The sequence below is a fragment of the Brassica napus genome, chromosome A8, assembly GCF_020379485.1.
Source record: "Brassica napus cultivar Da-Ae chromosome A8, Da-Ae, whole genome shotgun sequence".
Classification (NCBI taxonomy): domain Eukaryota; kingdom Viridiplantae; phylum Streptophyta; class Magnoliopsida; order Brassicales; family Brassicaceae; genus Brassica; species Brassica napus.
In genome coordinates, this window is record NC_063441.1 from 17,174,291 (window position 1) to 17,199,077 (window position 24,787).

General features: G+C 36.6%; 4 protein-coding genes across 5 annotated transcripts; 1 reads left to right on the forward strand and 3 right to left on the reverse strand.

Moving 5' to 3' along the window:
• Positions 1-63: 63 nt before the first annotated feature.
• LOC106361483 (V-type proton ATPase subunit a3) lies at positions 64-6,770 on the reverse strand. Of its 2 annotated transcripts, XR_007315419.1 has the most exons (19): positions 6,495-6,770; positions 6,252-6,296; positions 6,040-6,162; positions 5,846-5,953; positions 5,494-5,601; positions 5,231-5,404; positions 4,829-4,966; positions 4,332-4,439; positions 4,121-4,228; positions 3,853-4,001; positions 3,569-3,722; positions 3,306-3,466; positions 2,987-3,193; positions 2,712-2,895; positions 2,536-2,619; positions 2,248-2,441; positions 2,094-2,153; positions 1,724-1,995; positions 64-324 (listed from the first exon to the last, which is right to left on the reverse strand). XR_007315419.1 is itself a non-coding variant. In XM_013801230.3 (18 exons), exons 1-18 carry the CDS (start codon positions 6,642-6,644, stop codon positions 1,791-1,793), a joined length of 2,460 nt encoding a protein of 819 aa, XP_013656684.2. In that variant the 5' UTR covers positions 6,645-6,770; the 3' UTR covers positions 1,670-1,790. The 2 variants fall into 2 exon arrangements, 1 of the variants encoding a protein (XP_013656684.2); XM_013801230.3 differs by lacking the exon at positions 64-324 and having other exon boundaries at positions 1,670-1,995.
• Positions 6,771-11,479: 4,709 nt separating this feature from the next.
• Positions 11,480-13,187, forward strand: LOC106361482 (B-box zinc finger protein 20). Its single transcript, XM_013801229.3, has 2 exons — positions 11,480-11,931; positions 12,543-13,187. Exons 1-2 carry the CDS (start codon positions 11,746-11,748, stop codon positions 13,083-13,085), a joined length of 729 nt encoding a protein of 242 aa, XP_013656683.2. The 5' UTR covers positions 11,480-11,745; the 3' UTR covers positions 13,086-13,187.
• A 243-nt stretch (positions 13,188-13,430) lies between these two features.
• Positions 13,431-20,608, reverse strand: LOC106361481 (kinesin-like protein KIN-7D, mitochondrial). Its single transcript, XM_048737873.1, has 25 exons — positions 19,957-20,608; positions 19,755-19,852; positions 19,555-19,644; positions 19,427-19,479; positions 19,154-19,219; positions 19,010-19,063; positions 18,718-18,777; positions 18,427-18,505; positions 18,266-18,333; positions 18,123-18,179; positions 17,941-18,045; positions 17,456-17,560; positions 17,210-17,317; positions 16,979-17,110; positions 16,688-16,870; positions 16,279-16,428; positions 16,063-16,200; positions 15,790-15,909; positions 15,622-15,672; positions 15,479-15,526; positions 15,187-15,336; positions 14,376-15,089; positions 14,151-14,280; positions 13,965-14,063; positions 13,431-13,573 (listed from the first exon to the last, which is right to left on the reverse strand). Exons 1-24 carry the CDS (start codon positions 20,265-20,267, stop codon positions 13,978-13,980), a joined length of 3,156 nt encoding a protein of 1,051 aa, XP_048593830.1. The 5' UTR covers positions 20,268-20,608; the 3' UTR covers positions 13,431-13,573; positions 13,965-13,977.
• Positions 20,609-22,146: 1,538 nt separating this feature from the next.
• Positions 22,147-24,435, reverse strand: LOC106361480 (SH3 domain-containing protein 2). The gene is made up of 10 exons (XM_013801226.3): positions 24,197-24,435; positions 23,878-24,000; positions 23,723-23,792; positions 23,480-23,631; positions 23,303-23,404; positions 23,014-23,214; positions 22,871-22,933; positions 22,639-22,800; positions 22,487-22,561; positions 22,147-22,393 (listed from the first exon to the last, which is right to left on the reverse strand). Exons 1-10 carry the CDS (start codon positions 24,254-24,256, stop codon positions 22,277-22,279), a joined length of 1,125 nt encoding a protein of 374 aa, XP_013656680.2. The 5' UTR covers positions 24,257-24,435; the 3' UTR covers positions 22,147-22,276.
• Positions 24,436-24,787: the final 352 nt, after the last annotated feature.

A 24,787-nucleotide genomic window follows, 5' to 3' on the forward strand; every position in this document is an offset into this window, starting at 1 on the left:
TCGTAGGTCTGTTCAAACACAGTTTTTGACATGCTGGCTGTATAGTAATAATCATGCATCAAAAAACCAAAATCGAGTAGTTGATTCTTTATTGACAAACAATTTTCAGTAGATGAACTGTATAGTAAGGGGAAACAAATCCTCACTTATTTAATACCAAACAAACACAACAACAAATGGGTTTTGCCTCATACAAATCCCATTATCCCCTCCCCCACTTGTGTAAAAAATCTCATCTCCACACAGGCATATAAATCAAATTATTTAATTCCACCCTGAACGTGGAGAGAAGGGGAAAAATATATTCGCAAAAAATAAATAAAACTTAGTTTTTTTTTTTTTTGAAACACAACTTTCATTAATACTTAAACTTCCGGATTACACTTTGAAGAAGAGACAATCCTAGCACTAGAAGCAAAACAGTAAGACAATACAACATAACTGATAGATGTAGAGAAACCTCTAAGATAAATCGACAGCGAATTCAGAGAACAACTCGAATGCGTCAAGGTAAATTTCACGGCACCGCCGGAAAGTTGAAACATAGTCACATTAAATCGTGACGTTGATAGCCAATCCACACCTCGGAATATCGTCGAAACGAAACCCGTTGCATCTTCAGGCCCCGTACAGACCGCTCCACAAGATAACAAAACGGTTAGGGATTTTGGCAATTTCATCTGCTTTATTGCAGAAGAGGTGACACTTCTCATGAGAAAGGTCTTTGATGATGGTGCTGATGAAACCACCGGCAACCACGAGGATGAAAATCTCTTTAGAACAGACATATATGGCGTTATAGGCACTCTAGATCGGACCAAAGCCTCGGTGAACCCACCAGAGATCATTGGTATAAATAAAACCAAGGCCGCAAAGCAATTTCTGGGCCTAGTCCTCTCAATAAAATTAATACTTTGAGAGATAGAAACTGGACTGATACCTCTTGAAAACAACTTGGGCCTGGCCCATGTAGAAGAAAGGTTAGGGCTGACGTCTGCAGCCTCACTGGATTTGAGCTTGATGGGAAAGTTGCGTGCGGCGGAGCTTCTCCAGCTACGAAGCACTTCGTCTCCGGGATAACGGTCTGTGGCGCAGGGTGGAGGAGAGGAGATCGTGATGGTCTGGCGGATGGGGGTTGAGCAGCCGCCGAGCAAGGAAACGGAGCCCCGTTTACAAAGCGAAGATGATGGACTGCGGCGGCCTGAGACGCTCAACACGCCTGAGCTTTGAGCTTTCTTCAAAAGTAGTTCAGATCCGGAACATTCTATGGAGGTCCTCACAGATCTGGAGCTCAAGTGAAGTCCGAACTCAGAGAGGGGAAAGCTGTGAAACGATGCGCCACTTGCGCAAATGGAGTTAGTTGCAAGGTGAAGCTCAGAGAGCCCTTCCTTCTTCGGGTCGTGGTGTAGAGAGGTGGTTGTACAGCTTTTCCGGGAACCCCCGGTGTAGAATGCAGTTCTGGTGATCTCAAGAACACGAGCAGAGACGACGAAGGTCTTTTTTAATGTTGAGGACCCCAGATCCAATAATGATTGAGAAACGGCGAAACAAGAAACATAATGGAAGCTTTGACTTGGAACGAGAGAAGACATGTGGAAGATGGAGCGGAGGCGACGCCGGTGAAATTTTGCTCCACCGGCGTCAGAGAACGTTTGTCTTGAAAGGCGTGTCAGAGAGAAAAGCTTTTTTCAGAAATACAAAGGATTTTTTTGTTTAAATAAAACTTAGTTTATATATGCAAATTTTGCAGAGAATGGGAGGGGAATGGAACAATGATCCATCCATATCACTCACTCGTCTTCGCTTGCGGTGAGAATGAAAGAGAAAGGAGCGAACTTATAACCATCTCCTTCGTAGAATTTGTTCTGGAACTCAACCCAGTGGAGACGCAGTGCGTGAAGGAATGCACTCAGTGTCTCCATCACCAGCAGCACTCCCACCGTGGCGAATACGAAGACGATGATCCCAACGATCAAAATCAACCAATTGTTGTATCTGTTTTTGTTTCAAGTGCCAAAACAAAGATCGATTATTTGATTTGCTACTATTAATTAGACTAAAGAAAGAGAGTTAGAGGAGGAGGATGCGCATACCCCCAAGCGAGAAGGAGGACCTTCTCATAGAAGACTGACGATAGCTCTGAGTGTGCAAGACTGAAACACACACACAAAGGATGACGAATATTATTAAAGCCATGAGTAGTATATATATATATAGCTTACTACTACTCGATGATGAGATGGATACCTGAGAGCCCACAGACGCAGGTAAGAAGCGGTGTTGGAAACAGCTCCAAGCACAAACTCTATGGTGTGAATCAGCTGATGCACAAATATCTCGCTGAATTCAAACTCCTCGTGGCCATGTCCTCCTCCGCTTGTCTCTACATGAAGACTCTCATCCGTCTCTTCAAGAGGTGCGTATGACTGACCTTGATGCCTCTGGATATGGAAACCATTTAGCACGAGCAGCAAAGGCAAAAGAAAAACAAGACCTTTATGTAGAAACTAAAAGGGAAAAATGAAAGAATCTCACAGCTTCATGTTGTTTCTTCAAGATGAACGGCTTGGGAAGCAACATACAGGGAACAGAGACGAGAGCCAGAAAGAGAAGCACAAGCTGAAAAAAATGGGAAAAAGGAATGATGAGTGAAACAAAAAGCACTATTCTTATTGATCTCGTAACAGTAATTACTAGGAAGAGATCCTGACCTGCACTGTTTTTTGGTGAGGGAAAAGTTGATTCTCTCCTAACTCGTCGGTTGGGCTCAGGAACATGTATATCATTACATGATACAAATCTGCTTGAGAACCAGTGCACCACTTTATGATGATGAGGACCGATAGATACCCAAACAAACTGTTCAAAAATATCATCTGGGGAATGAACTGGAACCTGAAAGCCCCCCCAAAATTAGACATCGTGATGTAACATATAATATTGGAAACATAGCTGCTCTGGTAAAAAAATTATCAACTGAACATACCATATATTCACACTCGATTTGAAGAATCTTGCATTGAAGTAGCTCATTATGATCCCGAGGTTCATCTGAGAAACTCCGAGAAGGATTGACATTTTCATCTTCAGCGAGTTCAGGAACGGCAGCTCGCTGCGGGTACCATGCCACACAGGATCTAGACCAAATGGATAGGTGTCCCGGACCTTTATCAAACCAATTGTTGTAGCCTCGCTGAACGTAGAGCATAAGAGAAAGGGAAAAGTTCAGAAAAGCAACGTATTTGAGGCTACTAATATTCTTTTGTATTTATATAGATCCGAACTTTTAGAACTAATATGCATACCTGCATGAGGCATCACGGCAATCATAGGCTGATGGAGCAAACAACGGGTATGGAATAGAGAAGAACTCGTTGTAGATTAAACCAGTGTATATTGAGAAGAGTGACATCATCATAATGACATAACGACCGCCAAAAGCCATTTCCATAATATCCCCAAGTTTCTGTTGTCAGAAAGCAAGATTGAAAAGTTAGCATCTAAAACTTGCAAGAATTCAGTCTCGTGCTCTTAAGTCAAACATAGGCATCATTAATTGGGGTATCACCTGGCTGGCAAGTTTCTTTTCTCTCACTATCAAGTACATGGTTGCAAGTAGCAAGCATATTCCATGCCCCCAATCACCAAACATAACAGCGAAAAGGAAGGGGAAGGTGACGATTGTGAATACACCCGGATTAGCTTCCTGATACTTGGCAACACTGCAGAGTGGTGATCATAGAAGATTGATCAGAGTAAACTATAGCAAGCTAAATGCAGTCCACAGCACATTTTCTTATAATAACCAAAAGCTACTTCCTATGAGTCAGAGAAAGAGTGAAAGACAATTACCCATATGCATCAACAATTTCCTGGATTGCAGAAGTAAATTTGTTTGTGCGGAAATAAGTCGGTGGCAACTCTTTGGTCCTCAGAATCTGGAATATTGATCCAACTTGCGAATTGGAGTCAACTGCAGCACGCTCTAAAGCTTCTTGAATCTGCATAAACAAACCTTATTCTACTAAGTATTCCGAAATTATCAAAACCAGTAAACTCACTTTCACGCAATATAATGTTCTAAAATGCAATTCAGAGTGCAACAAAACGAATAACTCACTTCTTTTGATGCAAAGACAGGACTCCAGCCCTCTGCCACAAGGCACTTCTTAGTCACATCAAGACTAAGCATGTTCAAAGTATGATAGATAGCTTTCTCCTTGCGAACCTGCAATTGGTAGTTATAAAGTTGACGTCAACTTGCATGGATTAGAACAGATTTGTCAACACTCAACAGAGACCGCTTAGCATTGATCTGCACAGGATAATACCTTGAGGCTCCATAGCTCAAATTTATCTCCAATGGTCTGCAACAAAATGTTACGGTGACCTAACCCAGCATCTATGGTGGTTTTAAGCTCAGTTAATCGACCTGAAACCTGAAACGTTGTGAAAGAATTAAACATGGTTAGACAGTTTCTGGTTTTACGGTATCATCATTATACAATGTCATGATGAAATTGCTAGCCTATGATACATCATCACATGGATTCTACCGACTTTAAAACTAGCATCCACACAATTTCAATACATCAAAAGATCATGTTCTCATGCACTAGTTTCTGTTGGACATCTGAGTGTCAACATATACCCGAACTTTTGCTATCTATAACTCATGTCCAAGAAAGCCATGCACAAAGAAAGAACATACAATACAGGGAAGTAAAAGGTTTATCACCAAATGTGTATATCAGTATATATGAATTTTTACCCCCACACACGGTCCACACCTATCACCAGGAGCATTAACAAGAAAGATAATACATACCTCAGTTATCATTTGAGCTTGTTTTCTAAGATCCTCGCTGAAAGGATAACGATTGGCCCCAAAAGCTTCACATATCTTAAGGATTTTGCTTTTTGCTCTTTCCCCGGAGTAGAAGACAACAAAAACATTTTTCTCAGCCTGCCATTTTTTGAAGTTAAGAAAGTCAATTTCGAATTGACACAGCGAAAATTAAATTTGTTTTATAATGCATCATCAGCATTTCAAATGTTGAATGAACTCTTGGCTCTGTAGATCAAAAAGATAAACCACATAGGCAATTCTATTTTTCAAATATCTAGCATGTACATATGATGATACAAAAAAAGTTATTGCAAAAGGAAAGAACAACTGAACTCCTTCCTATGTCTGAGAAAATTTAAAAGAAAAGCAGAAGCATCTAACCTTCTCCCCAGAGTTGGGGTCAATGACCGTCTCCTCAACGACAGTCTGCCGAATATAGACGTTTCCCCTAGTAGCACGGAATAGAATCCTTTCAAACACCATCGACTTTTCACGAGGCACTAATCCGGTGAGAAATCCAAGCTTTACTTGCTTTGACGCATCAATGGACTTCTCCTGTTTAAAAGGAATTATCTTAACTGTTGGTGACTAAATAAGAAAATGCTAAAAAACTTTGATTAGGAGAATAGCTGCATCTGTCGTACTTCCTGCAATAAAGGAGACTCCAGCAGATCTTCAGACGCTCGTGGTGATTCTGTTTCTCTCTGTTGAGCCGTGGCACTTCTATGAGCAGAAGAAAAGAACTCACCAGCCTGAAAAGATCACATTCAGATTAATATCGCATAGATAGTAGATGCCCATTCAGGGCTCAACCATAATAATATCAGAAGTCTACTTATCACCATGAAAACCTTAGTATCCTCGGTTCAGCTCATGGAAAATAAAGATTCAAAAACCAATAACTACAATTCAAACAAAGAAAAAACATGCTACTCCTTTGCTTAATACAACTAACATCAACAAAACCCTGAATCAAGAAAATAGAAAAACATATACCTTCTCAAGAACCAACTTGTACTCCATAAGTTCATTATAGGATCGCTGCAACTTGTCATTGTTAGCATTGATCTCAACAAGTTCAGCTTCTAGCTCTCCAAGCTTTACCTGAAAAGCCGAAAAGAAGATCAGAAAAAAAAAGTAACCCAAAACATAGAAAATGAAAAGCAGCCAAGAAGGTATCTCCATTTTACCTCAACATCATCCAAGTCAATGTCATTCTCTTTCCCAAGCATCTCCTTGGGTAAAACTCCAGCTTTTGACATTTGATCCTTGAAGAAACGAATCTTCCTCGCCATCTCTCCGCATCTTTTGATCTTTAAATCCGTCAAAATCAAGAGAAAAATTATCAGAAAATGTACATTCTTAGATCGTATAGCATTCACATAAGCATGAATGAATTTACCTGAGCTGCATAAGTACGTTGAAACGGACTCTTCTCTGAGTTCAGCTGAAATCAACATTATAAAAAAAAAATGGTTTAATTCTGATTCACAACAAACGACAAAAAAAGCATTGACCAAAGATCTAAATCTCAGCATCTCTTAAGATCTAAAAAAAAAAAACAAACGTCAAAAGTCAAAATGATGAACAACGATAAAATCGTTCGTCAGAGATTGGATTGCAATGGATGATAAGGATCACGCACGTCTTTGAATTGGACGAGGCCAAGATCTCCAAGGTAAGAGACGGTGAGATGAGCAGATTCCATGGGAACGATGAGCTGAACGAGCTGCATCGGCTCTGAACGCATCAGATCCATCGGCGGACAACGTCCACCGCCGCCGTTTTCCGCCATCGATGATCGTCGACGATGAACTTGTTATCTCTATTAACCCCAAACGAGAAATCGAAAATGTTTGTCAGAGATGAGAGGAGGAGGGGAGCTGTAATTATTTGATCCTCTGCCTAGTCCCACGTTAGTATTGTGAAATCCCTAAATTGCTCCTCTTCTTTAAATGATTTTGTGTTTTGGACTCTGGCTGAAATCGAGTGGGCTTCTTGGTATGATCTCAAATAACAGATGGGCTGAATCAATCACAATAGTGATACTTTAAAAATTAGACCCATCTCGGCCCATGACTGATAATACTCAATTAAGAACCGCCATTGTGTTTTTGCATTTGTAATAAAAAGCCCGAGGAAATAATAATAGAAAATTGTACTATACGTATTAATATATACACTGAGATCCACGGAGTTAGAACGGACAGGATTGAAAAGAGCAAGAAACATGTCAGAAGATGGTCCCCATTCAAACTCTAAGACAAACGACGAATTAATACTCTCAATCCATAAAAGTTGACGCCCATCTAGATCCACCAGCAATAAACATAAAGGTGAAAACTAGGTTATAAATGAATAGAAATCAAAGGATAGAGTAAACAGAGTTTTCGAGTTGAGCACTTGAGCTATAGTATATAATAATAATAATGTAGACAAGGAAACTTTAGTGTATAGCAACTAAAAAGGGAAAATAATTAGCATTGATATAATACAAGGTCAATAATGTAGATGTATGATTATATCTTTGTTTCAGTATATAGATATAAAACAAATTTGAAGTAATTCAAGTCCACTAATGAATGATTGATGGGTATCAATTAATTGGTTAAGGTCCCATCTATACTTTATATATATTTTAAAAGGGAATGTTTGAAAAGTGCACAAGGAACCTTTTCAAAAAGTCCAGTAGTACATCCATGTGAGTTGATTGAGATCTACAGATATTATTAAAAATATCTATAATTATATAAGAGGATATAAGAAACCATGAAAAATAAATATTCAGAAATTGCGAACTTTCCTTTGGGAAGCATCTCGCCGAACTATAAGACTAAAAAAGTCTCACTGTGTCATCAATATGACTATAAGATGTGCAAGTATTTTGGTACTAATATATTTGTAAACTGGAAATTTATCAACGGAATATAACCCATATTTCATTTTTATATAAAAATGGGTTGTAGCTTATTCAGCGATTTTACCAAAAACGAAAAGAAAACTTTTTCAGCAAAATGGTTTTGACTTGACACACCAGCGATGTTATCTCCTCTAGTTCCTTCCTAATAAGAGTGCCTAGTTCACATTACGAAGCAACTTCGTTGACACCCAAAAACAAAAAAAAAATAGAGGGGAAAGATTCGAGAGAGATCATACCATATCTTGGCTCTAAAAAGTGTTTTTTGTCGTCTTCTACCTTCTAAATTATTCATTACCTAACTCTTTTCAAAGATCAGATCCACTATACCTATTTATATCAAAAGTATTTAATTCCGAATATCATTGCCGACATGACCGCAAATCCTTATACGAGTATGTTTGATTATTGTTTTCTTTTTCAATAACGAACAGAGTTCACCCATTAAAGGATGAATTAGGACTTAGGGAATCATGTCATGATCGTTAATCATCTCAACCATAATTAGCTCACCTCACAGCGATCGATAAGGTGTTAATTAGGACTAAATCTAAATCATTGGATAATTTACGTTGTGTTAATTATGATGATATTATTAATTTATAACTACTAAGCTACATTAATTGTTTGAGTCAAATAGGTTGAAGTGTGTGTTGTGAAGATTTGATCTCGATTTCGTTTCAGTGTGTAATTTTGTATTTCAACCAATGTTTTTAAACCAGATTCGGACACTGAATCAGACGATTTACCGGGTCGTCGGATCGACCGTGAATTAATAAATAGAATTAATTTTATTATATAATAATATATTAATTATGAAAATAAATTAAAATTTAATATTTTCTAACACATAAATCACATCAACTAACTTTTGTTTTCTTTACTTTCGTTCACTTTATTTTCTTCACGTAGTATAGTTAAATTTTCATTAAAATCTAAAAATAACTTTTTAATTGGAAACTTAATATATAAAACATAATGTAAAGATGTAATTAAAATCTAAAAAATGTAAAAATTATTTATTGGTTAAACCGATATCGGATTCTGGGTTGCGAGTTTCTAAATATTAGATTTTTCACAAAATTTAAATCAGAAATTTTTTGGATCACTGGATTTACCGGTTCAACTGTAGATCCGGGTCGAGTTTTAAAACATTGGTTTCAACTAATCCATAATGTATTTTACCAAAAAGAAAACTAATACGCAATGTATAATGAAATAAAAGAGCGGCGATAAGAGTTATTAAAAATACAAAGGAAGTAGATATTACACATGGATGATGGGAGACAAAAGCTGGCATGAAGAGCTGGCCATTTGTCAAATTCCTCCACCTTCCTCATTTATTTTAATATACTTCCTTTATTTTTGTATATTTTCTCCACAATTTAAAATCATTTCAATTTATTAGACTAACTAGCATCTGACCAAAAATGAATATATATTAAACTAAAAAGATCGTCTACACCTTCACTTTTGCACTTTTTCTTTCATCAAGAAGACCTACAAGGTTCCCACATCGAGTCCTTTAACTCTTTCGGGAAAAAAAAATCAAATCTAAAAGAAAACTAATTAATATGAGCTTCTTTTTTCGCACAATAGTTATGTTTAATGCAACACTTATAGGAAAGCTAGCTTAGGAAAATTTATCATTTACTATCAAAAAATTATGGTGCAGTAGTCCTTTTACAAACCATCTCATCTAAAAACAGTTAAACACAAGTACGTGTTACATTAATGTAAACTTGATCATGTATAGATAGATTGCTGAAACTAATGCGGAAGCTCGCTACTCAAACGGTCATCTCTCATTTTGGGAAACAAAAAAACAATTTGATCCACAACCAAATCTCAGTCCATGCTGCATCGATGTTCTATTTTATTGATAAGGAGATGAGAAACATTATCTCAGCAAGGAAGCATAGGAAGCAATTTCATTCGCTCATGGCCTGCTGATTGAGATGATCATGTTATGTGTTAATGTTTTAGTCAATTGGTGATCTATCTTGTTTTTTTTTCTTTTTTTGTTAAGATGAATCAAACTTAAGATCTTGTTTTTGTATAATTTTTTTTCATTCTAATGATATTTATAATTTAGAAAAAAAAAATAGATAGCTAGGCATGACATGTCCACTTTAACGCACGTTTAAAACGAGAGCTTGGCAACTAACCAATATTAATGCGTATTAGATAAAATGAAACTTAAGTGGCTTAAAGTCTGGCAACTTACTATTAATCCCTGCTTCCTTCTATATGAAATAAAAAATTCAATGCAAAACGCGACTGAAGCTTATGAAATATATATATATATATATAGTTCTTCAATGATATGGTATTGATTTGCAAAATGGCGAAACTAAACACAATAGTAAAACCAGAGAATAGATAAAGAGACATGTTAACATATCTGATCCCTGTTTGGAGATCGTTACATGTAACAATAAAGAGATGTATCCCCTATTTATTATTTGAGAAGCATTGCAACATTTTTTTGTAGCCACGTGTCATCACTAGAATGATTCTTAGAATCCTTAGAGAAATATGTTGGTCCATCTAAATATATAATAAACTTTTTATTAAACCACAATAAATACATTATTAATGTGCTTCGTTCTTTCTTTAAATAAGAATACGAAATTGCCTAATGTGGCTAAAGTATATATATGACAATTAATGATTTTAAATAATAAAGATTTGATAAAAATAAGTGTGTATTATAATTATATTTGTTTAATTTTAAGCTATTAAAATAAATTAAACAATCATAGTAACCATATAATAAAAATTAAAAAAATTATTTATATATTATATTTTGAATTTTTAAAAACGAGTATAAATTACTAAAACTTTTAAAAGTTTCACATTCTAATTTTGTGATCTATGATTTAAATTTTTTGTTATGACATGATACAAATAATTAAAAAATAATATAAGTTGAAAGTTTCATTTAATAAGTATCAAAAATAAAAGATATATAAATATATGCATCATTTTAAATTAAACTATATGCCATATAAAAAACATAAATATCTTAATTTTGAAATTTACTTTGAACATTTTTTTGATAAAAATTTGAAAAAATATTGACAACTTAATTTTAAAAAATATTATAAATTACTTAAACCATTAATTCCACTGTGAAAATTTTGTTATCACTAATTTAGACTTTTTGCTGTAACATATACAAATGATAAAAACAAATATGAGTAAAAAGCATCATCTAAGAAATATTAATATTAAAATATACCATATATATGTTACTAACATTTAAATTTATTTATATATCATATCAAATAGAAAAAAATATTTTTCCGATTTATAAAATTTATTTATATGTTCGTACCAATTTAATTATATAAGTAGTAGATAATGACTTTTTAATTATTCAATATATATTTATTATTTCATAATATGTTATAAACATATAATATATAAAATAATTTATATATATAATGTTCATCCCGTGCAATGCGCGGGTCTTAACCTAGTGTTCCTTACAACTTAAGCACTTTGACATCCAGAAAAAATGTAATAATAACATACAGTTGATGCAATATTAAAATTTAGAAGGGAAAATAAAGAAAATACAAACCGGAAGGAACCGGGTGTGAAAGCAAATCAATGTGGGCAATTCAAAGCTAGGGAGAGAGTAGCTATCAAGAAAATGAGAGGAAGTGTAAAAAGAAAAAGACAAAGGAAACCTAAGCTGCTTATCTATAAAGCCATCACATTATTCTTACCCTTTTTGCCCACACTCATAGCCCATCATCATCATCTCTACATACACCGTATTACATACACTCACCCCACATGAATGTCTTTATAAATACTATTGTATAGTACTGGTCCAAGGATCCAAGTTGAGAGAAAGATAGTGAGTTCAGAGCCAATCTTGTGAAATCTAGAAAATAAAAATCTTTTTCAGAGAGGAAAGAAAAAAAACTCTTTGTTTTTATTAAAAAGAAAAAAAGCAGAGTGAAAGATGAAGATTTGGTGTGATGTGTGTGATAAAGAAGAAGCTTCAGTGTTCTGTTGCGCAGATGAAGCAGCTCTTTGTAATGGTTGTGATCGCCATGTTCATTTCGCTAATAAGCTTGCCGGAAAACATCAACGATTCTCTCTCACTTCTCCTACTTTTAAGGATGCTCCTCTCTGTGATATATGCGGGGTAAGAACAAATTCAATCTCAATTCAAAACCTATCTCTCTTTTGTTTTTCAAGAACATTCTCAAACTTTTCCATGAATATTTGTGGTCTTTTGGATGTGTTACTATTGATGAAACCTTGATTTTACAAAATATTAGTTCACCTTTTTCTTCTTCTTCTGAGATTTACTTATTGGTTGGTGAGATGAGAATATGATTGATTTTCCTTTTTCTTTCCTGGAATTTTTTTCCAACTTTACTTACCTTCATAAAAACTGAAACATGATAAAGATTGAGATTACTAAATTCTTGATAAGTTTTTAGGAATTGCATCAAAATCAGGTAGTTAACCAATTGAATCGAGTTATTTACAGTATTTTAATATTACTTTCTTCTTTGGGAAGGTGAAGCCGTGAAGATAAAGATATCTAAAAGATATTCTTTTTCTTTTTTTTGCCTTTCTTTAAATAAAAGAATAAAGAGCAATATCTTTTAGGAGGAAAAAGAAGGTCAAATCTAAAAATAAATAAAATAATGCAAATACTTTTTAAAAATATGTGATTACAAAACAATAGTCTTCTCTGATTATCTATTACTATTATTAAATGGAATCAAATCTTTATCCATATGACAGGAGAGGCGTGCATTATTATTTTGCCAAGAAGACAGAGCAATACTATGCAGAGAGTGTGACATTCCAATACACCAAGCTAATGAACACACTAAGAAACACAATAGATTCCTCCTTACCGGCGTCAAAATCTCTGCCTCTCCATCCACATACCCGAAAGCTTCCCATTCAAACTCCACAGCAGCAATGAGCCGGGCCAAAACCAGACCTAAATCAGTATCAGGTGAGGTCCCGAGCTCGGCCTCCAGTGAGGTCTTTGCGAGCTCTCCTTCGACAACTACAAGCAATTACTATTACGGGCTAGATGAAAACAACTATCATCAAGTAAGCGACTCTGGTTCTGGATCGGGTGGTACAGGCAGTATATCAGAGTACTTGATGGAAACGTTACCGGGTTGGAGAGTGGAGGATTTGCTTGAACATCCTTCTTGTGTCTCCCATGAGGATAACATTATCAGCACTAATAACAATGAGTCCTATATGGTTTACGATGGTTCTTTACAGTACCATCATCAAGGGTTTTGGGAACAAAAACATTTTTCCTGAACCTTTTCATTTGGTTGTTGGGGTTTGAGATTACGAAGCAAACCAACTTTTGTTGTTTCTGTCTTTCTCAAAGTATAATTTTATATTTTTTGTAAGGAAGAATTTGTTTGTCTTTGTCAACAAAAATTCGGATTTGGATTAACAACTTTGACTACCGTCCAACTATTTTGGATGGTCAATAATATAACAAGTCACTGGATCTGTGGAACAACCAATTAGCCAAATATGAAATTATGAATTCTCAAGGGAATGATCAATTAAACCAACATCAAATGATTTTTTTTTCTCTTTTTGCTGCACAATGGTCATGATCGCGGCAATCCCATCTACCTTTTGCAGTTTTGGTGATATGCAAAAGAATCCCTTTTCCCATTTTAGTGATAAATATAATTATATTATCTTACATACAAAATGAGTCCATGTTAAAACTATTCAACCCCATCAACAAAATATATAGCAACAGGCTTCACTCACACTTCTTGACACCTGCAAGATCATCCAACCTGATCAATATGTTTACATCTTTTTGTAAGTTTATTTAAGAAAATCATCTAACCTACGAGGTGTCAAAGTAAATTAATGTGAGTGAAGATCATGATCTAAATTCCTCCAGTAATGAATCCCAACACTTAACCTATTAAGTTTAAATCGTTTTTTTTTAAAAAAAAAGGCTTAAATGGTAAACTCAGCTTCTAATAAATCAAAGAAACCAGGCCGAAACTGTGACGCACAGCTGTGACAGAGAAACTAAAACTTTACCAAACTCATCCAAACTAGGATTTTAGTTTCAGTTTGGTTTCAACATTTTCTATAACGGAAAAAGAACCCAAAATGGAATGTTACATAACAACATTTAGCTTTCACTTGTAAAAAGGTACCTTTGTTGCCTTTGTCAAGACGGAAACGCAAAGAGCCGATCAGAGATCTTTGTGCGGCAGATTGGGCATTCTAAGCACGCGAGGGAACATGATCTACATACTGTAAAGTGAAACATCTTTTAATTAGAATTTTTTTTTAAGATAAAAAAGAGGAAGCATGTTTCATGGAGATGAAGTTGTGACTTACAGCAGAAATGGCGGCAAGGGAGCAGAATTGCTGCCGTGGGAGACTCGAAACACACTTTACAAATGTGAGAGTTTGCGTCTCCATTTGCTTGTGATTTCATCTCTTTCTCCTTCATTTCTTGCATTCGTGCCTGTCTCATCGTTTCGAAATCTTGTTAAAAACATATGTAAAGGAAAGACTACTTCACAGGTAAACAATGTAGAAAGCTTATCACGTTATATTTACCTTGAGACGAGCAACAAGAGGTTCCTCTTTTGGTGTCTCTTCGGTTTTAGCTACCACAACTACTTCAGGCTGTCTCGGTGCATTCACGACTTGTCTCTCTTTCAGAACAATGTTGCTTTGATTCTTCTCCAATTCCCTTGCAGAGTCAGCGCCACTGACTTCAGATAGTGCACCATTGTCTTTCTTCAACTTGGCAACAAGTACCCACATGTTTGCCAAATCGTTTTCTAAAGCTTCCTCTCTTCTCTTTGCTTCTTCTGCCTTTTTCCTGTATTCGTCTTCTATGAACTCTTTCTCTGCCAGTGCAGACTCAAGAGCCGCCTCTCGCTGTTTCCTCGCTTGCAACTCCATTTTCAGATTCTCCGGGTCAAGATTCCATGAGTCAAACTCATCAACACTCGACCTGCCTGAAGAGATCCTTCCCTTTCTTCCTGACCTTACCCCGTCGCTGTACTTGCGATTATTAACTCCGTTTACTGGATTACGCGTTTGAGCCAAGTCTCTTGCAGCTGCCAATTCTTTGCCTAGCTTTGTGTTTTGCAGTGAGAGTTTTGTTACTTCGCTAGCCAGATTTTTCAGCTCAACAGCAGCAGCAGATGCTAGTTCCTTAGCGTATGAAGCTTCTTCAGCTAGTTTTTGATTTTGAACTCGTAAACCACTGTTCTCTTCTACAATCTGGACATGTTCTAGCTTCAACTTTTCGTTCTCTATCTCCTAATTACGGAACGTAAAAACATCCATGCAAAAAGAAAAGGTAATGTAAGTATCAAGAGAAGATCAGATTTCCAATAAATGTACTGTCTATGTTTACCTGCGACTGTATTTTCCTTTTTAGTTCGTCTGCATACTCTCCAGATACCGCATTATTGGAACAAGATGGTGATGATTTTTCACTAGATACTTCATTCAAACGTTGCTCTAGAAGGTTCACCTTTTCATGTAGTTCTTTGTTCTCGGCGCACTACATTGTTGAAGAAAGTTTGGTAAGAAGAATTTTTTCACAGAACAATGTTCAATGTATGAATCAAATAGAAGCAAGAAGAATGGAGCGAAAAGGATAAGAATTATGCACAATTTCGGAAGGAGGAAAACATCCTACCAACCTTTTTCTGTAGTTGTTCTTGGAGAATGCAATTGTCTGCTGATTTGATCTGTGCCAAAGTTAGAACCAAGTTAGACATATGGCTTTTGATTTGGTTGCTGTAGTAAGCAAGGCGATATTTTAAAAAGAAGAATCAATTTTCACCTCCAGCTCAAAGCTCTTCTCATGGCACTGGCTCATCAAACTCATAACTTTCTGAAAACAACAAAAGAACGTGATATATTAGCTGAAAGGCGCTGACCCTTGAACCAGTGACCTTAAAAGGGTCCACGATCATTTTCTCGCAGTGAATGAGATGTGGAGGTTAAGTACCTGTTGCATCTCAACCAATGATGCATTGGCAATTGAAGCTTCACCACTCTCAATTATGTGCTGCTCTAAGGCCCTCATTTGTCTTTGCTTTTCTTGAATCTCATGTTCCAGATTCTGTATCTGCATGCAACAATTTATTAGGTTCGTTATCTGAGCTAAAGGTAAATGAGTCACTTTAGGTAAACAGTCAAGTACTGTTTGAAAAATCACAAAACGTATCTATAAAACGGACCTTCAATGGCATAGTACAGAAATATCAGAAAGTATCTTTACCTGAGTTTGTGAGTTTTCTGGATCATCTACGGAATGATCCACCAAACGCTTTAGTGTGCTTGTACTGAATGCTATTTCACCAGCAAGCATCTTAATTTGTTCAACCAAAAGGTCGATTTCATCTGGCGTCATGACACCCTACAAAAGGTCATACGCCCACAACTATCAGATGCCAGTTCTGGCAATCAATACATACATTGGGGGTAATTTACTCACTTGAGTAGATTCTGCCCCCGGTGAGGTTTCGCCATTCAATTTACTGGAAGATCTCTGGTGGCTAAAACCTAAGGAAGCATCTGATACAAGAGCCAAGGTAGAAGATGGAGATCCCGGATTATCATTATCCAAGAGCGGAGAAGCCAATTTCTGAAAAGCAAAAAAAGCAACACAAAATGACCAATTGTATTTTAAAACAGCTTCTGAGATGTGGAGGCAACATGCAGCAGTAAAGGAGCTGATAGAATGATAAACTACTTGGTCTCTGACCAAAAGCAAAATTTATTCTGGTTAAATCAACAAAACCACCTATTTCCAGAACTTCTTTTGTTGGTTCACCTCACAATGGATGAAATAACTAGCTGAACCACTGAAATTATTATCATTTAGGTTATATCAGAAAGCTTACATCATCTTTACCCGCAGAGAGACTGCGCTGGAGAGTGGGTACATCGCCCAAATATCCAGGAATAGAATTCCTGGTAGAGACCAGTATGAGCTTGGTAAGCTTTTGGATTCTGCTCATTAGAGCTGCTTTGGCTTCTTCTTCTTCCTCCAATCTTGATTGCATTTTCACTTGACCTTCTTCTAACTGTTATGATAAATAAATAGATAGGTCAGTCACTGACTTTAGAACCCGTCAGTTTAGAACACAGCAAAATATATTCAGGATAACAGTGATCTTAAGAGAAGTCAGAACCTGTTGCTTTAAGCTCATTAACTCTTCATGATTGACACCAACAAGCATACCCTTTCTATACTGATCAAGTTCTAGTTTGAGGACTGAGATCTCTCTTTGATATTTCTTAATCAGTGACTTCTCGTCTATAATCTGCTTTTAGGACATTAAAAATAAGCATTGAGCATAGGTTCAAGATTGTACCTTCAGTATAGTGAAGTACCTTATTGTAAAGCATGCTAAAAAGATTACCTGATTGCGTGAAGCATATATTTCTATACTCTTTGCTCTGCTGGCAAATTTCAATGTATTATGAGTTTCCTCATTACTGCTTGACGCGGGAGTAATTGTACATATGAGCTATAAGAAAAGAAGGAAAACAAAATACTGAATTAGTTCTATGTTGTTACGGTGGAGTAGCGCTTATTACAGAGTCAATATAGACACGAATATAGAGTACAGCGAGGGAAATATTTCACCAAATACAAAAGATCTTACCGAAACATGCCCATGGCCACTTAGAGATGATTGCAGAAGACGAGTTAGCTTAGAGTCACGATATGGAATGTGAGTTGCCTTACCCTCACTAAGTTTTCCAATCACCTTCATAAATGAAACAGCAAGAAATAATTAAAACGCCCTACCATCTCAAAGGTTTAAGTGACTAATGATGCTACTATTGACAGACAAAAACAAAAAGGATGACATACTATTTATCAGAAAGTCAAGCATCAAGAAACACTAGGACACCAGATCAATGAAAAAAGAAACGAAATCATAATCCTAAGTATATTCCCAGTGGAACTGCAAATTATTTCATGATTCTTTAATGCCACCAATGGGATGTGGAAGCTAATTGAACTGTTCCTATTAGCAAATCCATCATTTTGCAGTAACAGTGTTTTTGATTGACATGTCATCATTACATATTTAAGAACAAATGGTAAATGGAAGGATAGCCCAAACTAAGAAAATACACTTACAGTTCCAAGAGTTAGAAGACTCTTGTTTATGTATGAACCTTCCTTCCTCCTCAATCCAGTTGTTTCAGTTTTGGAACTCTCAGATCCAGCCAAATCAATCAAATTCTAAACAAGAAATTATATAGTTAGAGCCCCTTTTGAAAGAAATAATCTTATACAATAGTTAAACAAAGAACACTTACGAGTTGAGAAAAAATAACTCCATCATACTCATCTCCAGTAGCACTACTTTCAATCATCTGCAACAGATACAAATTAGACTTAAAACATGTAGTAAGAGGCAATAAATTACGCTTTGACAAATTTATGGAGCTTGAAGAGATACCAGTGTAAATAAAGTGTGACTTCTGCTGCTCATCAAATTGAAATTATTTGAACCAACGTGGCGATGTTCTGCCATTGAAACAAGAGCACTATTAAGGAGAGATGGAATAAACAGAGTTAAGAATATGAAGACATGTTTCAGAGTTAAAAATTTATAATTACCTTCACCAGCTGCAATGAAGGATAGTGCGTGACCAGGAGACAAAACAACTTCTTCCTTGATACCCTCGACATAAGTCCCCTAGAAACAAATATTACACTTTGTACTTAACCAAACTGATTCATACAACAGGACGGGTGCAATGTGAACTAATATATAAGCGACTTCACATCATATAGTGATTCGAAACTAATACGTTCTTAATGTTTCTATTCCGACCACAATGTTATAAACTTGCACGTGTGTGTGAGAGAGAAGAAATAAGTTAAGCATTCAATAGTTGTTAAGCAAACCTGGGAATCCTCTCTAACACGTAAATTTTGGCCTGTTGGATCCAGTAAATCATTTATCACCTGATACAAGGACAGAGATCAGATAAACTGTAGACAGATGAAACATACAAACACTCAAGTAAAAGCAAAACAGTGATGAGTAATCACCCAAATTTATATATATACATATTTAAGCAGTATAGTTCCCAGTGATAAGGTATAACTTATAAGAGTAGGAAAACAATCCAAACCTAAAAGTTTATTTTCAGGGCTTAGCGAATCATATATCAAGGATAGACAACTAAGTACTAACCTCGTTGTATATTTCAAGATATGAAACACGGAGCAGGAACTCCCTTCCTGGAGTCTGAAATATCGTGACGAATCCAATTAGGAACATGAATTCATTGGAGAAAAAAGACGTGATAGGATGAGAAAAGACGTGAAGACCACTTACATCCTGGATGATACTGAACACGTCTTTTATTGCTAGCGGTATGATCCCAGGAGATTCTTGATCACCCTATGCATATTTGTAAGGAACCAAAAAAAATCAGATAATTAACTAAAGAAAAGCACGGCCAATCTAAATGAAGACCTTCAAATTCCGTTTCACATGAGTATTTCAAGTTCACGTAACCATCAGATATCAAAGGAGAACGAAGTTGCAGAAGAGATACCGACTCATAGTAGAGAAACGTATAAAAGGGAAAGAAAAGAAAACTCTTACATGCATTGTATGGGTCTTTCCACTACTTGTAACACCATAAGCAAAAACAGTTCCTGTCAAATTCGCAACACTGAGTCAGAAGATTTGCTGCAAGCAATACTAACATGGAGAGCTGAGATTTCGCATACCGTTAACACCTTCCATAGCTGCCTTAACTACTGGTCTTGCAGCTACGTCATACACGTCCATAGTATTTGCTTGTGGTCCAAAAACTTTATCTGAACATCAACAAAATTGGAAAAAAAAAAATATTCACTCAGCAAGAAAAAAATGATATGATCTCCACAAATAAACCATCATCCGAAAAAATAGAGTTAGAAGGCAATACCGAAAGCATAAGCAGTGAGAGGATTGTACTCGTGCCTAACCATAGTATCCCCATCAGGGTACCAAGCAACTTCATCTCCTCTCTGATACTCTCTATCACTGCAAACAAAAAACAAATCAAAAAAATAGAAATCAAATTACAAAATCCAAATCAATTAACCCGTGGGAGATCTGGTCCACGGCGATCAGATCTATTTGTATACCTCAACGGTCGAAATCGAACTGTGACGGAGATACTATCCCGCTCCGAGCTAACAGTCTCCTCCACAGGCTCGCCGAGAAGCTCCTCCGACGGGTAAGGAACAGGCGATGCAGTTCCGAAGCTCCCGGAGCCGCCGATTAGCCCCGAGTCGGAGAAGGTGCGACTAAGCGTCGTCATGGATCGTGAGCCGGAGTTGGTGAAGGAAGAGGCGGAGGTGGATGAAGAACGGGGGATGAGACGGCTGCTGAGATGAGAAGAGGAAGTCGAAGAAGCGGGACTTGGTGGTCTACGGTTAGAGAACGATGAAGCCATTCACTAGACCTAGAGGATCAGCTCCGGCGACTAGGTCACGGTGAAGAAGAATCAAAACTAATAGAAAATGATTTCGAAGAAGGTGCAGAGAATGTGTCAGTGGGAGCTCACATGGCTGGAGACGGAATAAATCATTGTAACCTCCTTCTCTCTCTCTCTCTCCTTTTAGATTCGGTTTTGCTGGTAGAGAGAGAAGGTGAGACCAATTGTTTCGTCTTCTCTAAGCGAATGTGCTGTAGAGAGAGAAAGGAAGAAGGTTGAATTGAAAGTAGATGTCTCTCTCTCTCCTCCTCCTGGGTGAAGAAACGAGGAGGCTGAGAATTCAGATTTTGAATTTTGTTTTTTTTTCTGTGCCTTTCCAAATTTGCATATATTTAATTATTTAATTGTGGTAGTTGAAAATAATTCAGGGAGGAGAACGACAACTTAATATTTTTCATTTATTTAAAACATTTTTACCGTATGCTGCTGTTACATTCACCGTGTGACCTAGTAGTAAAAAAAAGCGCGCACCAGTTTAAAAGTTTTTCAAGCCACCAGACGAGCGGGAATGACAATGGCTCGATAATTTCCCATTTTTACCCTTTCATTTCTGCATATAACTTGGCGAACTTCTGTCAGGCATTTGATTAATCAACGAGTTAGCAAGGGTAATTCCGTATATTCAGGTGTGAAACTAGGGGGTTTAATTCGTTTACAATCAGCAGAATATTAATTTATTGATATTGACTAACGCTAAATTTATTTATTTTCATTTAACACATGTAACGCTAGTTGATATACCAACAACAACACACAATTCAAATTATTAAACAAGATTATACCGTCTAGCTGGCCATATGATCCAAAACCAAAACCCAAGTTGTTTCGTTTCATTTGTTTTAGTAAATAGACTAAATCGAGTTTCTTTTGGTCGAGTATTCATTTTAGCTCGACATAGTGCTTAAGCAGTACCATGTTATGTGGAATCTTGAATAATAATAGTTACTATCATTAGCCATTATTATAAGAACAACTACGATAATTGGAAAGTTGTCTTGGCCTCTTGGGAACACGTAAGTTTGGATGATATTTTTGACCCCAACAATTAATAATGTTTGGAAAAAAAAAAGAACTATAAAGACAGAATGCGACATAGATTTTTAGGATTTTATCGAATCAATACGTGATAGATACAGAGTGTCTGCTTCTCGAAGCTAAGTAGTTGTCATATGACTCACTTTTTGAGCTTCATTGCGCAGCTGGCTCACGTGCATGCTTTTCCTTTTCTCACGTGTCATGTGATGTGATATTTGAAATACACTTACCATGTCGAAAAGGAAAAAAATAAATTTCATACGTATTGATAAATGATATATGTCTCCGATGAAACCTCCAATCTTCTTTCCTTTACAAGAATATCACTCTTGTATAAGACCTCCTTGATGGTCGCATTTTGTTTGCTTGAGTTGAGTTGTTTCTTTGTTTCTATTTCGTGTTGTAATAAATTGCTTGCAACACTCAAAAAATTCGAAAATGTATAAAATTTTAACATTTTACCAAAAAAAAAAAATTTATTCTTGTTACTTTCTCTATCCAAAGGTTACTAAGATTTTTGTTGTTGAAAAACGTTAAATGTTATTCTTTACTGATCTTGAAATTTTATGTTGGATTGATAACGTAGTTGCAGCAAATCGAATTAGGCACGCCTCAGCTTCTCAACTACTAGGGAAGATTTGAGCGGCGCGCTAGGGAAATAGATTATGGAGGCTGTTAAAGAGAGGGATGAAGTGCCGTTTGGATCGCGGTTGTCTCTTACAGATTGTAGAGAGGAGACTATGAAAGGTACAATAAGCTATGAATGCGGTGAAGCCAAGTTGCGGTTCGAGCTAGGCTCTGATCAGATTGGAAAACACCCAACTTGCTTCATCAAAGTGGTAAAAAAATATGTTTGCTCTTTATTGTAAGTTAATAAGTAGAGAAACATGACCAGACCCAAAGTATCACCAAAACCCACCAAAAGAATGACATTATATAACCTCTATGACCTTAGTGGCAAGCACACGATCCCTTCTCTCGATATAGTCATAAGGAAACCAACCTGCTTTGCCTTTACATTCTCCTTCTGCCCACCCACTGCTCGTTACCTGGATCCGCAAAAGAAAAAGAGCCTTGTAAATGAGTCCGCACAGATCATACATGTCCTAAACCATGAAAGACTGGCAATCTAATATGCTAACCTCTCTGATAACAACATAGTCTCCAACCGATAAGCTAAGCTCAAATTCTGAATCAGATTGATATGGAAACATGACCTGCGCCAAAAAAAAATTGATCGTAGGCAAATCAAGAGATTAAGTAAGCTCTTCTGAGTCTATCAAAGTTCACAAACCTCTCCTAAGAAGTACCCCATGGCATCGGATGTTCCATTATGCATCTGAGAAGCACTGACTCCATTACTAACTTCTTCATATGAAGGAGGAGGAGGCGAAGATGTGATGTTCTCTACTTGTGGCGTTTGAGGCGCTTCGATTCTTTGTTGCTCAACTCTCATCTATACAATTGTAATTATGTTTTTTTAAAACAATGAAGAAAGCTGTGAGTGACCAATATACTACTTATACCTCTCCTTCTAGCCTTTCAATAATCTCAAGGATCCTTTGGTGATAACTACGCTCTGCTTCAACCTTTTTATCATTTAAGAAAAAACATTTTACAAAACAAAACACAGAGTAAATGATTATGAAGACAACTCCTAAGTTAGTACCAAAGTTATTAGCCGCTGGAGAGTTTGGTTTTGTTGCTGCTCTTCAACAGCAGCCATGGCAGAAGCTGCTTCCTTACCCAGTATGGTCATATTTGATTTAAGATCTTGAAGTTTTGCATCAGCATATTCCAACTTCATTACTAGTTCTGGATTACCAGGATTCTCTCTAACCTTAGCTTGCCGTTTTGATACTTCAATAGTCTATGTAAGTTCAAGAAAAAAACATGTTTAAGTTTAAGAAAAAAAAAAAGAGAGCAATTAAAAAGAAGAAGCGCGGCATGAGTATAACCTGAGATTCAGTCTCTTGTCGCATCCGTTCATAGCGTTGTGCTAAATGTCGAGCATCCACCAATGGAGCTCCAGTTACCATTGCCCTTAATGGCTCAGCGACCTAATAACTTCATCATGTAAAACTTAGCTATAAAAAAAAAGAAAGTGCATCAAGTGAAATGGTTTTGTCTGAAACCTGTGTGCCAAGAGCCTTCAGGAGATTTCCGCGCTCTTTCTCCATTTGATCGCGAGCATTTGCGAAACTAAGTGAAGCTCTTGTTAGTGTGTTACCACTTGTACATGTATTTCCTGAACCATATCTTCTGCTGTCCTCACACAACTTTGTACCTGTAATCGCAACCAAAACAGTCACAAAGAGGATTTTATAAACCCTGAAAAATACAAATATGTGAGTGATGCATAAAAAAATTAAGGTCACCTATTTCGACTTGTTTGGACCCTGTAACGATGGATCCTTCAACACCACGAACAATGTCCCGTTGAAAATGCTGAGAATACGAAGAAGTAAACTTCAGTAAAAAACAGTAGCAAGAGAAGAGTATACTTGAAACAGGAGAAATTTGAAGTAAGAACCTTAGCAGAACGTGTTGAGATGTAAAGTTTCTCGAGCTTCTGATGCCTATGTAACTCTTCCTCATCAGTTATTACAGTATCTGAGCCTCCATACCCTCCTCCCCCAAACTGTCTCAGGACAGCCTTGAAACATAAAAAAAACAGAGAAAAACATCAACACATTCTGTATAATCGACTGTACACAATACAAAATCATCTTTTCAGATCAAGAACATGATTAATCCCAACTGAAAGCAATAAAGCTAGCAAAAACATTCGACTCTTAAAAATTAAATTTGATTTAGGGTTGTTATGTATCGATATAGAGGGAGTAGAGAACCTGTTGCTGTCTGGCCACTTGTTCTCTGAGCTTTGAAGCTTGTTTTCTGATTGCTTCCATTTATTATACAAACACTGTGTTTCTTCTTCTGATTCCTCTTCTAATCTCCTGATCTCCTCTTCTTCGGGAAGGTGATAAACTGAAGGAAAGGAGAGATAGAGAGAGAGAGAGAATATGTGTTTGAAATCACATCTACTGTTTGGTATGGTGTCACATCTTTTTGACTATTATTTTAGTCAATTCTCAGTTTTTTTTCCTCTCCCAATATTTTATAATTTTTTTTTTTTTTGGAATTTCTTAATTTTACTAACGAATGTCTGATCTGCTTCAGATTACTTTAATTTATTGAATTGTACGATTTGGCGTCAACTGAAATGGACCGAATAAGTCTGGAAGGTGAAAACAGTACCAAAGATCAGGATCTTCATGTGAAAGCCTTATCGAATGCTCTCTCGGTAAATGTTGGCATGATGGCTAGAGGTTTAAAGATAGACCCACCCTGTTAAAGATGCGGTATGGAGGGAGAGTCTATTAACCATGTGCTTTTGACTTGTCCGGCTGCTTGTCTTGTGTGGGCTCAGTCAAACTTTC

Excerpts from the sequence above, each read along its gene's own strand:
- LOC106361483 (XM_013801230.3), bottom strand. The coding sequence starts at position 6,644 with ATGGCGGAAAACGGCGGCGGTGGACGTTGTCCGCCGATGGATCTGATG. Across the intron at positions 2,620-2,711 it reads CTCACCAAAAAACAGTGCAG|CTTGTGCTTCTCTTTCTGGC; the intron begins GTCAGGATCTCT and ends CATTTTTTTCAG. Across the intron at positions 2,442-2,535 it reads TGAAGAAACAACATGAAGCT|AGGCATCAAGGTCAGTCATA; the intron begins GTGAGATTCTTT and ends TTCCATATCCAG.
- LOC106361482 (XM_013801229.3), top strand. The coding sequence starts at position 11,746 with ATGAAGATTTGGTGTGATGTGTGTGATAAAGAAGAAGCTTCAGTGTTC. Across the intron at positions 11,932-12,542 it reads CTCTCTGTGATATATGCGGG|GAGAGGCGTGCATTATTATT; the intron begins GTAAGAACAAAT and ends TCCATATGACAG.
- LOC106361481 (XM_048737873.1), bottom strand. The coding sequence starts at position 20,267 with ATGGCTTCATCGTTCTCTAACCGTAGACCACCAAGTCCCGCTTCTTCG. Across the intron at positions 18,046-18,122 it reads GAGTTATTTTTTCTCAACTC|AATTTGATTGATTTGGCTGG; the intron begins GTAAGTGTTCTT and ends TTTCTTGTTTAG. Across the intron at positions 14,064-14,150 it reads CCCTTGCCGCCATTTCTGCT|TATGTAGATCATGTTCCCTC; the intron begins GTAAGTCACAAC and ends TTCACTTTACAG.
- LOC106361480 (XM_013801226.3), bottom strand. The coding sequence starts at position 24,256 with ATGGAAGCAATCAGAAAACAAGCTTCAAAGCTCAGAGAACAAGTGGCC. Across the intron at positions 24,001-24,196 it reads AAGTGGCCAGACAGCAACAG|GCTGTCCTGAGACAGTTTGG; the intron begins GTTCTCTACTCC and ends TTATGTTTCAAG. Across the intron at positions 22,394-22,486 it reads ACTATGTTGTTATCAGAGAG|GTAACGAGCAGTGGGTGGGC; the intron begins GTTAGCATATTA and ends TTGCGGATCCAG.